The following is a 13418-nucleotide window of genomic DNA, read 5'->3' on the forward strand; positions in this document are numbered from 1 at the left end:
ATATTTTCCTTGTCTTCAGCCAGCATCAGAGAAAGTAGTGCCTGCTGCAAACTTGGGTTAGACTTGGAACTAATCTAAGGGTGTGAAACACATGTGCACACACGTGTATGCATGCAAGGATGTATCTCTGCATCTGAAAACGCTGCAGTGACGTGCTGAGCAGCTCTGCAGACATGCAAGCGTTCAAATGAAAGAGTACCACTTCTACTCACAGTGGCTTAAGCAGTTTCTGCCATTCCTCACTCCTTTTTCTGGCTGCTGTGCTCCCACAGTGACAGCTCGTCATTGCCAAGCCTTGCACTCAGGTATTGGAGACAATTATGAGCAAAAATGAGCGGTCATTTTTTAAACAGTGAAATTTCTTACTTCATAATTCCCATCCCTTCTCCCATACGAAAGCGGTGGAGGTCATTTTGTTCAGCACTTCTAAAGTATTCACCTTGGGGGGGGGGGGGGGGGGGGGAGTTTGTCCTAAAATGTGGATATTTAAAGAATATCAATCTGACCTTCCTTATTACTATTACAAATGTAACCTCTATTACATTTCTTTACTATACAGTGCATGTTATAAAAATGGCTTCCTAATGGTGAAGCACCTTGCCTTTCAAGGAGAGACAAAAAGTCTGGGACTCCTCCGTTTGGGGAAGAGAAGGCTGGCTGCGAGGGCAAGTCATGGAGGTGGTGGGTGGGGTGGATGGAGAACTGCCACGCACCAAATCCCGCTGCTGGAGGACCAGGGGGCACTTGGAGCACGTAGGAGGTAAAAGATAAAGCATTGTTGCGCAGCGCATAGTAAAGGGTTGGACCTTGCTGTCACCGGAGGTGGTGGAAGCAGATGCTATTAAGAGGTTAAGAAGGTGATTACGTAAATGTATAGGCTCTATTCCCATAAAGAGATCCTATAGGGAATAGTAGGAATGTACCCTCCAGCATCCTGTACAGGATCCCAGGGGAATATGAGAGGCACAGAGTGCAGGAAGGGGCCGGGTTTATGAGCTCTCCCCAGACAGCATCTCTTCCAACCGCTGCCAGAGACAGGGCCATAGGGCAAAATGAACCTTGGGTTTCACTCAGTAAAGCGTAATTTACGTTCTTGCTAACTATGTGCCAAATGCTACATTTTCCAGCCATCCTTTGGGATGTCTTGTAATAGATAGCCCCTGGTGTCAGGTGTGTTCGTGGTGGGGCTGTCAGCACCTGGGAGCTTTGGAGGAAAACTCCACCCTCAGGCTTGCATCTCCTAATCTCCTTCCATTTTGTGGGACCTGCTCTGCAAATCGGGGAGCCCCATGTGCCTGCTACAGGACTCAGAGGTGGAAAGGGCCTGCAAGTGCAGAGATACCAAACAGGGATGGTGTGAACTCAGTTCCCTAAAGCAAATGCCCTCAAACCCTCACCACCTTCAGCCGGAGCCAAGTGGTCCCAGCACCTCTCGGCATCAACCCCAGCCAGGCCTGCTGCTGAGGAGGTTATGTGGGCCCGCAGTGGGACGCCAGCTGCCTTCAGGGAGGTGGCTCCTGCCAGTGCTTCTCTCGCCACCCCGACTGTCCTCGTACTTTTTGTGCTTCATTAATTCTGGGCTGCGATACGGAGCGGGCCATCTTGGATTTCTCATCCTCCCGTGCCGCCTCGGCGCTTAACCCCAACACGGGAGAGAAACACTGGGTGCTAAAACTGAAACCCCAACAAAATGAACGAGAAGGGCTGAGCCTAAGGAGGGGTGGGTATGGCACACCAGGCTGCTGGCCTGTCCCACCGCCGGCGGGGGCTGGGGGCTGGAGGTGTGCGGGGATTGCATCGCCAAGCCTTGCCGGGCAGAGCTGTCGCTGCTGAGGGTTTCTCTTCCAAAACATCCACGATCCCAGTGCGAGGGGTTCCCATGCTGGATGATTTTATAAAGTCACGAATAAGTCAAAATAAGTTAGCGGCGCGTTTGTGGAAGCTTAGCAATACCTGGAGCGTTGTTGAAAGCGATCGCAATGGACAGGGACGCTGACTGCGTACCTTGTTCTTAGATCAGAAACGGTGTCGTATTGATGGAGTGGGCTGTGTGCTGCCCGTGGAGCGCCCGGTGTCTTCCCGACGGACGGAACCGCTTGCCGGCCTGCTGCAGGTCAGCGGTCTTTATTGGTTGTAGTTCCACCGGGGCTATTGTTTCAATAAATATTCTTGCCACCCTTGAAGTCCCCTTCGCCCACCTCCCTGGCAGTAGAGATGTTCCAATATAACACAGATGGAAAAGGTAGAAGCCGATAAATCTTTAATACCGTGTTGATCTGCCTGGATCTTGCTGCCGACGTTACAGGGATGCTTGATGTCCTCTGGACTCCAACCCCTGCCCTGGCTTTTTTGTACTCTCCAGCTGCCACCTGGGGATGGGTCTCGATCCCGGCAGGCAGAGGGTACGGGATCAGGCTGCCGGGGCACTGCAGGGCCTCTGGAGTTGGCGGATCCGTGGCTCCTATTTCTGGCCTCCCCTCAGCCTGGAGTTTCTCACGCTTAGTGCCAGGGCAGGAATGTTTTGGGAAGTTTTCCATTAATTGTCCAGGCTATTTTGAGTGATAGAGCTTCAAAAATAAATACATTGCTGTGACTTTTAGGAAAGTTAAGTATTTTTCATTGCACTCGACTCAAACCCAGTCTGTGTGCAGGGTGCAAGCCCCTTTTATGGGATGTGTGAGAAACTGGGTAGGATATTTTTCACAGGTTATTTCCCAGATTGTCGTGTTTTCGCATGGAATTCCTCTGTAGTGGAAGACAGGAGTTTCATCATTTTGCCAGATGAGCGTTTCAAGCTGCTTCTGCTCTGCAGCCAAGAGGACTGTTATGAGCACTAACCTGGTAGTTACATCGAGCTGTAAAAGCTTTGAATTTCTATGAGGATTAAATTGCAGTTCAGGTCACAGTTGGCGCTGTGTTGGGCTGCCAATAAAGGAGAGCAAATTGTCGTCAGATCGTAATAAAAAGATTTTATTGTTAATTAATTCTGAGCACCAGAAAAAGCGCTATGTGCTTTACCATAAAGGTGGGAAATAAGCCTGTGTCCTAGAAAAGATGCAGCAAGGAAGAGAAGCAAATGATTTGGGATGAGAAAAGGAGATAAGAAAAGTGGAAGGAGGGACAGCAAAAATTTATATCAGTCTCATAAAGTGAATCAGGTTGATTGTCAGTGGATCAGAAGATCTAGTTAATAAGTTGTATTAATATGTAATTATTACTACTTAAATGTTTATTCTGTTTCTACACTTTTAAAAGATTGCATGCTGGGTGCAAGAATTTAGAGCATTTTTGGGTGCTGTTGGTAGCTCCTGCCTGATTCTGCCATAACTCCGCTCCTCACTAAGGCTGCATCTAGTCCGGCGGTGGCCGACGGGTGGGTTACCTGGCTCAGGGAGGTTAATGGGACCCTCGCCCGGGGGGAGAGGGGGTGTCCTGAATCCCGGCTAACCACCTCTGAAGACTTTCCTGGCTCCTCCATGCTGTCGGAGGAGATTCATCTTGCCACGGTTTGCCTTTCAGCAGATGTTTTTCTCTTTGTACTTGAAGAGCAAAGTGCAATGTGGAACCATTAATTACAGCTTATTGGGAATTCTTCTCTATGCTCTCATTTTCATTAAAACATGCTCATGAAAATAACTTTAAGATTACAGTGACCTTAAATAGCACTTAAGACAATGTTTAACTATACAATTTAAAGCAACTGAAATCCTAGTTCCCAGTTAACTATACGCTATTTGCCCTAACTTGGCCCCGAGTCACTCACCTCCATCACCTTACTGTTTGCACGCTGGCCAGAAACAATGACCCAGAAGGTATTTCTGTCCTGGTCAACATATATGCCACCCTGTTAAATGCAGAAATAATTGGCATCCGCCCCCTGTGCCTATTCCAATGGGGCATCAGGATAAACTGAGGTTGGAGCCGCTCCTGGGGGGGTGATTTGTCTGTCTGGGTTTTCTATGGTGCCTGTGGCCGTGGCGTTGGTGGTGAAGGGCTGGAGAGTGCTGAGCAGTACCGAGCTCTAGGCAGGGCATGATCAAGAGAAGCTGTTGGACTTCTGGAGCACCTTGTAGTTTTCCAGTGGTGACTGAGGCCAAGGAGCTGGAGGGTGATATATGACCTGAGGCACAGCAACATGGATTTTCAGAACCCACAGACATACCCACGCCCTCTGACTGGGTTGAGAAAGCTTTTTCAGACAAGGAGAGTATTTCAGGCAGTTTAGGAATTTGGCCAATGTAGATGAGTAACGCAGATAACATTTTTCTTTTCGACAACCACGTGGTGGAGGACGGTGGCACACGCTTTGCCATCTTGGCGTTACGGTATGGGTAAACATGTCTCAGAGGTTTACAGGGGTATGATTCAGATCTGGATAAGAGCACGGTGAGATGCTATGGTCATCAGAGGGGCCTTTAATCCATTATGGGGAAAGGACTTCGGGTCTTTTTGCCCATGGGGACAAACATTTCCCCTTCTCCCTCCTTTTCCTGGAGTTTTCCTGAATTGAAATCGGGGATGAGCTCTGAGTCCTCTCCCTTCAATAGGTAAATTGCTTTCACCCACACCTACCCACTTGTTCCTGACCTGGAAGCAGACCATTGACCCTGCTTGGGAAAAGACCAGGACCTTCATTGGGGAGGGCGAGTGTCCAGGCCAGGGATGGGCCAGAGGAGGAGGAAGGAGCCACTTGGTGGCAGCAAGTTCAGAGAAAACCATCCTGAGATGTCTCACCTTCCCCCAGGCACCCTGCTCTGCCCCTGCAGCAGGAGCTCTCTGAGGAGCGGCCTCTTGTGAAAAATCCCTGAACTGGGGCTGCTCTTCCCTCGCATAACTTAGCTAGGAGCCATGACAGAGGCTTAGCTAAGAAAAGTACCAGAGCTGTCTCAGCTGTGTGTATGGATGAGCTTTGGAGTGAGAATTAAATGAAGGAACTCCTGGGGCTGGAGGGCGATAGGGAGCTAAGCTGTGTTTATGTCCTTGTCCCTCGTGGCTTTAAAATACACGACTTCCAGGATCTTCCATGACTTTCTGGATCTTCAGTCCGCAGCACTTGCAGCGAGCAGGCAGGGGCCCAGCTGGGTGCACAATACTTTGATGCAAGGTGGAGCTCAGCTCCTGGCCAGCTGTGGGCAAGCAGAGCTGCCTTTCCCCGAGCAAGTCCTCTTGTCCCAGCAGGATAACGTGCCACTCATGTCTCTCTGGAGCATGACCCACTCCAGCCCCTGAACCCTAATGCTAATTTTCTTTAAATGTTCTTAGCTAAACTCTGGATGACTTTGTTCAAACTGTTTCCAGAGTCTAGACAGACCTTATGTTCTTGTTTCAGATGGCACTTCCATGCCTGGAGGCCACAAAGATAGCGGACCTGATTTCTCGGATCAGAGTAGTACTAAGAAAAACCTTTTGGCGTTCTCCAAATGTTTCATAGTTGAAAGCTCCGCTACGTTTTTTGTGCATGCAAAAGCATGCACTTTGTCCCACTATAACTATAAAGCAGCCACACTTCAATTTTTTGAAGACAAATCTGGACGATGCTTGTCTCTTCTTCCCCTGCAACAAAGATCATCTTAATTTTATCTGGGCTATTTGGGACACCAGATCTGCTCTTTTAGATGTTGTTACCAAGGCTGTCTGCCAAAGACACAAAACTGGCTTCTTGACTGCACTTTTTAATATTCATGATTCTAGGAGATCTCTTTCCATTGAAGGTGGTGCAGATTAAGGCCTTGTTGATTATAAAGAAAATAAGATTCTTAACCCCCTACATAAACTTCTTCTATGTACCTGGTCATGTTCCTCCCTCCCATTTCTGTATTTAGATTACTCACCAAATACTTAGCCTATGCTTATGGTAAAGAATCAGCCACCTGGATTGTCAAGGGGTCCCTTATATTATTCCACTGTCCAAAACTGTACAAAGTTTTTCACAAAATAAGAAAAGACTTAATATTTCTATTAATGGAAGTAACATGGAAGTAACAGCTATAGAGACCAAAAAAGAACAAGTGTGGCGGTAAGACCCCATAATTATGCTGTGAGGTTTGTATAATCTTGATCTGTTTAGTTTATTATGTTTCTCGGGTCACTTCTCTTAGGGCATTTATTGAATTAGTTATTGTTTTGGCAAAGATCAGCAGTGAAGAATTATCACTGTTAATATTCATTGTATGTCTACATTGCAGGCTGCGTTGAGTAGAGATCTCCGTGCCAGACTGCTTCTGGTACTCTTGCTATCTCTGATGAAGCTGGCTCTACTATCTGTATGCAACATTGCAGCTTACAGTATAGCTATACTTGAACAATTTGTATTGTCAGAGATCCTTGTAGATACATAAGGTTAGAAATGCACTGTCTTCTAAAAGAAAGATAAGATTCTGGAGCAAAGCTCTGCAGTTAGAGGTGAAATCATTGCAAATTCTGGCTGCAGAACACAGGACCTTGGCTACAAACAGCTTGGACCTGGGAGCTAGTCATCCTGCAGCGAGGTATTTGTGCCCTGAAGATGAAACATCGCTGTGGAGACGCTTTCAAAGTGTGTGGAAGCCTCGTGCTGCACAAGTACATGTCTTCTCTGCTGGAGCTGTGCTGAAGGTCCTGTCTCACTCCGGTCAGCCAGCTCTAGTCTCTAACCCTTTCCAGCTCAAATAGTTCCCAAAGCTTAAGCAATGCAAATAATGGGTCTCTGCAAATCTGGCTTATCTGTGCTGAGCTGGGTACCTGCGGGCAAGTGTGAGCTGCTCAGCCAGCGGCTCTGAGGGTGGGTAACTGGGTGCTTTGGCTGGGGTCGTGGGCTAGAGCAGAGCTGCGCTACCCCACGCTCTGGCTGCGTTTCTGCAGGAACAACCCGTGTGCTCCAGGGCTGACTCCTGGAGGGAGAGGGGAGTAGAAGTGATTTCGAGGAGAAAGACCCCTTGAACTTCAGATTGTCCTTCCTGCATCAGAGCTGACTCCTGGTTGGGGCTCAGCTGAAGCTTGCCTACAGAGCTCTCTGCTTGTTTCTCACACTCACCTACAGGCCATCCGGTGAAAGGGATTTGGGGCTTCAAATGAAAGGGTTAAATTATCTGGGTTGTGTTTTTCTTGTAGTTAATGAATTGATTTAATGAAGAAAAAGAGTCATTCTGCACAAGAGGATTCCTGTCACTCATGTATGTTGTCAGCAGGCCACATTACCCAGGTGGTACAAGTAAACTCTGAGTTTTTGGGTTTTCTGTGCTGTTTTCTGAACTGCTGGCAATGCTCTGGGAATAACAGGATGCGATGGGGGCAGAATAGCAAAGAGGGCTCGGCAGCCTCTTTTGCAGGCATGAGAAAGCGCTGCTGAGAGCTTGAGAGCCTCCTCTCCAGGAGCACGAGCTCACTAATGACTGGGAGCACCCATCGGCACACCGTCAGCTTTCAAGGCTTGTGTGTAAGGTGCTTTCAGCCATGAGGGCCAGCTGGGTGCAGGCAGCTGCCTGCTGAGCCCCGCCGCGGGCAGTGCCGCCCTGCCCTGCGCGGCTCCCCGCACGCATGCACAGAGGTTAAGTGCCAACACAGCCCGAGCTCTTTGCTGACACGTTCCTCTGGGCAGCGACTGCAGCTCTGAAACACAGCGGGACCGGATTCCTCCGCTGTTTTGCACCCACTTAGCATAGGGGTCGATGGCTGCTCCAGGCAGGGGGAGGCTTGGGGCCAGCCAAGAGTGTGAGCCTGGACTGTAGCATGGACAAGGTGCTGGGATTTATCAGCAGATGGCAAAGGTTAGACTGCACTTGCAAAAGTGAAGTGGTAACGCTGTGAACATATAGGGCTCCTCCAGCCCTTGTCCTGCATAGGGAGTAAAGTGCGAGGCGTCTTTGCCCAGAAGGTGGTATCTGCTCTGGAAAGGGAAGAGTGCTCAAAATGATGTTGTCCCTGGAGAATCTGAATCTGAAGAGTCAAGGAGCTGAGTTTCTTCTGAGCAGAAAACTGGGCTGGGCTGACCTTGCGGGGGACTTTTCAACTGTTAGAGGCGTGGCTGAGGCCGAGATGCTTGTGGGGTGGGGATCACCATCAGCATTGAAAGTGGTGAAATATGGTGTGGGGAGGCAATGGTGACAGCACGGCAGCTTATAGGGTGCGCTAGCAGGGAGGGCAATGGAGGAAGAAAAGGAACGGCTGCAGTGGAAGGGGGAAGCAGCGTGCTTGGAAAGGCAGGAGAAGGCGGTCTGTTTAGTTCAAGCGTTGGGGCAGAGGGTTTTCTCCTGTTTCACACACATTTCTCCATTACTGTTTGAGTGATTCGCTTTTCCGTAGAGAATCTCACAGGATGGTGAGAAAAGACTAAGAAGGAATCAAGCAAAATCTGGTACAATCTGCACAGTGGTTGAAAGAGGAGACAGGGTAAGGCGCTGGCTCTGCTGTCACAGGGACATGAACATGTCTTTCTCCCGTGTCTTTCCCTTTTCTGAATCCTGGATACAGCTCCTCTGCCTCTCTTCATCTCCCTCTGCAACCCAGGCAGCTGCTGGATCCAAACCCACATAGGAGAGCAGCCGCCCTTTTTTTTTTTGTAGGACTGTGAAAGAGACCAAAAACAGTGGGAGCCCAGCTTCTTCCACAGGTTACTCGTACCACTGGGACAGACGTGGACTGGGCAGCTTGGACTAATTATGTTTTTGTTGATCCCTTGGAGGACTTTGGTTTTGCCTTGAATGTCCCAAACTTCCCCTTGCCACTGGCTATGATCAGCTGGCCTGGGAAGCTGCGGGTGGTTAATGGGTTATTGGGAAAGGTACCTAGGAGGATGTAGGATGCTTTGTAACACCTTTCTGCATCAGGAGTGCAGTGTGCTTTGCAGGGAGGTTGGCGTGGAGCCATGCTGCAGCCCTGGGAGGTGGTGGTCCTAGCGACAGCTTTCTGCCCCGAGTGCTAGCACGGTACAAGTCTGACGGATGAATTTCGTACTGTGCTGTGCTTCAGGAAAGAAGCGGTGTGCAGGTAAACCTGAAAGGGCAATTTAGCAGGGCAGGTTGTAATTACATGTAGAGGGATTTGGCCAGGAGGAAGGTAGGCAAGAAGTCATTTAGAAGCCCTGCTGCCATTTTCCGTACTGTAATTCAAATCCTCTAATCCCCTCATCAGGTGCCTTGGAGGCACCCACTTCTCTAAGCACATGTGTTCACTGGTAGTTTTCTCGGTACCTCCTCTTGCTCTTTCAAACCCTTAAGCCCTAGTTGCGCAGCAGCTGCACTGTGTCTAAATGTAGCTTGGTTTCACAAGCTGGATGGTCTGTTGCCTAAGCTGCCCGCAGGGCTGGATTCAGTGAGCTTTTTACTGCTACAGCTTTGGCAATGCGCTGTAATGCGGAATTGTATCATCGTTGCCCCTCCGCTGCCTTGCTTTCCCTCCCGCAGGGCTCGGAAGGCCTCATGGCTGTAGTGCTCCCCAGGCCCTTGTGCCACCGCGTGTGACTGCTGGGCGGTTGTGGGAGCTGGTGCTTGGGCAGCTCCATCGTGTCAGCCCAAGAGACCTGCTTCTGTGAACCCCCATGGCTTCCATGCGAGATGCCCCTGGGGATGCGCCCATCTCCACGGAGTGGGTGCCTAGATCCCCTGTGCCATGGGGTGCCATGGAGTGCCTCGGCGTACCCTCACTGGCCACCTGCAAAGAGTGCTGAGTGGCGCTGGGGCCACCAAGGGCGGGGAGCTGGGCTAGCGGTGCAGGAGGGCAGGCTGCTGCAGCTGCCTCGTGGGGCTGAGCCTGTGTCACCCACTCCCCGCCATGGGGGCCCTGCCGCCACATGGCAGCACCCGCTTTCCCGGGGCTGCCACCCCTCCCCGCTCCAGCTGGAGCCCCGGCGCCCAGCCCCGGCCGGCTGCTCCCCCCGCCGGCCAGGCCGGGAGGAGGAGGAGGAGGAGGAGGCGCGGAGCCCTCCGCCCCCTGCGGCGGAGCGGGGGGGCGAGGCGTTAGGACCCGGCGGCGGCGGCTGGGCGGCGCGGGGCCGGGGCCGGAGCCGGAGCGGTGCGGGGGGAGCCGCCGCTCCGCCGCCGCTTCTCCCCTCCTTCCTCCCGCAGCCGCCCCTGCCCGTCCAGGCAGCGCTCCCAGGCTCCCCCGGGGCGCTCGGCATGAGGAGGATCAGGGCCAATGCCATCGCCATCCTGACCGTCGCCTGGATCCTGGGCACTTTCTACTACTTATGGCAGGACAACAAGCCCCGCTCGGCGGCCGCCGGCAGGTCCCCCGGCAGCGGCGGCGGTAGCGGCAGCGCCCGGGGCGGGCAGAGGGCGGCCGGCAGGCTGGAGCTCCGCCGGGAAGAGAGGACCATCCCCCTCATCGTGAGTGAGCCGCGGCCGCCGAGCATCCCGCCCTGCCGCGGCGGGGAGGGATGCTCGGGGAGCCGCCGCCTCGGGCGGGGGCGAAGGGGAGCGAGGAGGGCTTCGCTTCGCCTTCGGGTTGCGTTGTATTTATTTTAGCATTCGTGCTTGTCACCATGGCAGCCGTTACGATCGGGGAGCAGGGTGGGCAAACCTCCGGGGAACAGAGTCATGCCGTGGGTAAAGTATTTGCGAGTTGCCTCCGCCGGCTCGCCCGGGCTCTGCTCCTCCGGCTGCGAGCGGCTGCCCTTGGCTGAGGAAGAGGGTGGGTGAAACAGCTGGAAGGTTTTTGGTTCCCGTTCAGGAGGCGCCTGTATACATACATATATACACGCATATGTGTATGCTCACAGTTTTTTCCCATCAGGATTAGATAAGAGCCGCGACCTCCCACAAGCCCTTCCTCTGGCCAGCCGGCTGCAGGGCACCGGGCCGGGGGACGCGAGCGGCGCTGGGGGACTGCGAAGCTGGTACCAGCCTCTGGCTCGGCTCCCTCCGCTTTGCTGCCAAACGGGGGACCTGGGCTCAGCTCCCGAGTTGTGTCTGTTTTAAGCCAGAGTCGGCAGCCTGCAAGTCAGGCTCAGGGTAGGCTTTGGGCAGGCTGAGAGATGGGGGAGCCCTTGGGGCTCCTTGCTAACCCGAGGGGTGGTAGTGATGCTCTGATGTGCTACTTCAAATTTGCTTTCAAAGCCCCACACTCTGCCCTCCCTGGGTATCTGTGGGCTCAGTAGGGTGATAAAATCAAGCTCCTGACTTAAGGATGATGAGGACCTTTCTGCTTTCCGTGGAGGAGGTTTGTCCTCCTTCAGCCTGTAAAACAGCATCAATAAAGCTCTCCCAACTCTAGGCAATAGCTTCATAAAAAATAAACCAGCCCCTAGAGCAAAAGTGGCCCAGCAATACCATTCCCAGGAGTGATCCTGCTGAAGCTGAAGCAGTTTGGGAACTGCACTGTCTGTCACTCTTTGGCTGCAAATCCATTTATCAGCCGGTTACGCACGCATGGAAGTGAACAAAAGCAGGAGCCTGGTCGGAGTCGGAGCAGGGACCGGGCGCTGGGGCTCTCTGCTTCCCTCCTCGACTGGCACTGGGATTTTTGGCCTGTGTGTCTCTTTTCTCCACCTGTAAAGTGGGGGTGGCAGGTGTGTGTGGGGGTGTTTGGGAAGCCTCATGAATGTTTGGAAAATGCTGTCAGAGCAGTCCCAGATTTCGGGTGGCAGGGTGGAAGCCCTTCAGCTGAGACCCTCAGCCATCGCTTGCAGCTGCTGAAACTCAAAAGTCAAAACTGAGGCTCTGGGGCAGAGCGAGGGCGTTATTTGCTGCTCATTAGGTCCGGGGGCTGCCAGCAGTTCAGGCAGCTCTGCTGTGAGACCCTCTACGGAGCAGGACTGTGGAAATGAATACGGTGCCAACCAGGCGAGGAGCTCTGTGCCAGTGCTGCTATTGCTGTAGCCCTTCGGGGCATGCTGGGAAGCGCTCTCAGGCTGGCCAGGGCCGACTTGAACAAACGGAGGATTTGGAGCACTGCTGCCTGTTGGATTCCACCTAGCAGCGGGGGAAGCTGCCCCTGAGCCCCTGATTTCTTATGTGTCCTTGAACATGCTGCTCTGGCAGTTTTATTTCTCCATTCCCCCGCTTATCCCTTCCATTTTTTTATTGCATTTACTTTACTCCCTCTCGGAGGGCTTGTGAGGTTACATGAATCCATATTGTCTGCCAAGCACCTTAAAATCCTCGGGAGGAGGATGCTGTGGCAGTGCCGCACGTTGTTATGTTGCTGCTGTTGGGGGGAGGCAGTATGCGCTCACGGCTAACCACAGCGCCTGTTGTTACAAGCTGTAGCGCTGTGCAACAGCCGCTCCAAATCTGGTCCTGCTCGCAGAACGACGTAAAGCATCCCAGCTCTGCTCCGCGCCTGAAATCCCTTAGCAGGGAAAAATAATCATCTTTTGTCTCTCGTGTCCCTCTGTAACTGGGGTCCCACACTGGGCCAGCCCCCCCTGAGTAAGTCCTGGTCCCCTCGGCAGGCAGCAGCTGGGATGAAGGAGGACCCTCTCCTGATGCACCTGACAGCGAGGTGTGTGGAAATATCACATCCTGCTGCGACCCGTTTGCATAGAGGATGGAAACAGGAGGATTTTGTGGTGTCTGGGCTTCCCCTTGTACGTGCAGAGCAGTTTCCCAAGGGTTTGTTGGGCTGCCCTGAGAGGCGAGCTGGTGAAATGCAATATATGTGCTGCTGTAACTATGCAGCGGCATGGCTATGGGAGAGCCTGACGGGCTTTGCTGTGATGGGAGACGAACAACGAGCCATCCCAGCCATGGCCTCTGCCTACGCTGCTGGGGTGGAAGCAGGGAAGTGACTGCAGGCGAGCACAGGGCAGGAAGGTCAGCGGGGGCCTGGGGACAGCACCCCCCCACAGAGGGTGGCATCTAGCCGGGGGTATGAGCAGTTGGTCTCGTGGGCTGAGTTGACCATGTGAGTCCGTGGGGCTGGCTACGCATGGGCTATAGCTGTGCAAAGTGGTCCTCAGCACACATCCTTATCCCGGCTCCTGGGCGTGCGGGCTGTGGCACTGCCCGCCGCCCTCTCCCAGCCAGTGCGGAAAATGTGCCATTTCAACCACCCTGCGGGAGAAATGATGAATCTAGAGAAGTGGCTGTCCTTTTGCAGTGCAGCGCCCTCGACCCCGAGTTCATTCCCTGCAAAGTTAAATTACTTGACTTAATAAATAATGGCAGTCTTGTGTAAGCGGAGGCGTGCCTATATTCCGCATGCTTCTTGTGTCCTTTGGCCTTCTGCAGAGCCACTGAGACAAGCTGCCCGTTTTGATCCAGCTTTTGGTTTCCTCTGCTCTGCGTGAGGGATGGTGTTGGAGTTCAGGTTTGGGCTCATCTGCAAATAAGGGTGACTCATGTGACTTACTGGTCTCTGGAAAATATTTTTTCAATTTTCTAAAACTGGCTGCTTTTCTGTCTGGGAAGAAGAAAAAATCTTGTCTTTTGGGTGAGCGAGTCCAAGAGTTCTGCTCTTGCGTCTATGCGGTGACATTTCAAATCCTGGGCAAATGAAGGTGA

At 52.4% G+C, this 13418-nt stretch overlaps 1 protein-coding gene across 1 annotated transcript in view; it reads left to right on the plus strand.

Annotated features, from left to right (window-relative positions):
* The first annotated feature begins 9995 nt into the window (after window positions 1-9995).
* GALNT16 (polypeptide N-acetylgalactosaminyltransferase 16) overlaps window positions 9996-13418 on the plus strand; it is a 75543-nt gene continuing 72120 nt past the window's right edge. Inside the window, exon 1 of the mRNA XM_075151932.1 lies at window positions 9996-10301. Within this exon, the coding sequence (XP_075008033.1) occupies window positions 10092-10301 (210 nt within the window). The 5' untranslated portion in view covers window positions 9996-10091. The remainder of the gene's footprint in view (window positions 10302-13418) is intronic.

Source organism: Calonectris borealis, chromosome 5, assembly GCF_964195595.1.
Source record: "Calonectris borealis chromosome 5, bCalBor7.hap1.2, whole genome shotgun sequence".
Classification (NCBI taxonomy): domain Eukaryota; kingdom Metazoa; phylum Chordata; class Aves; order Procellariiformes; family Procellariidae; genus Calonectris; species Calonectris borealis.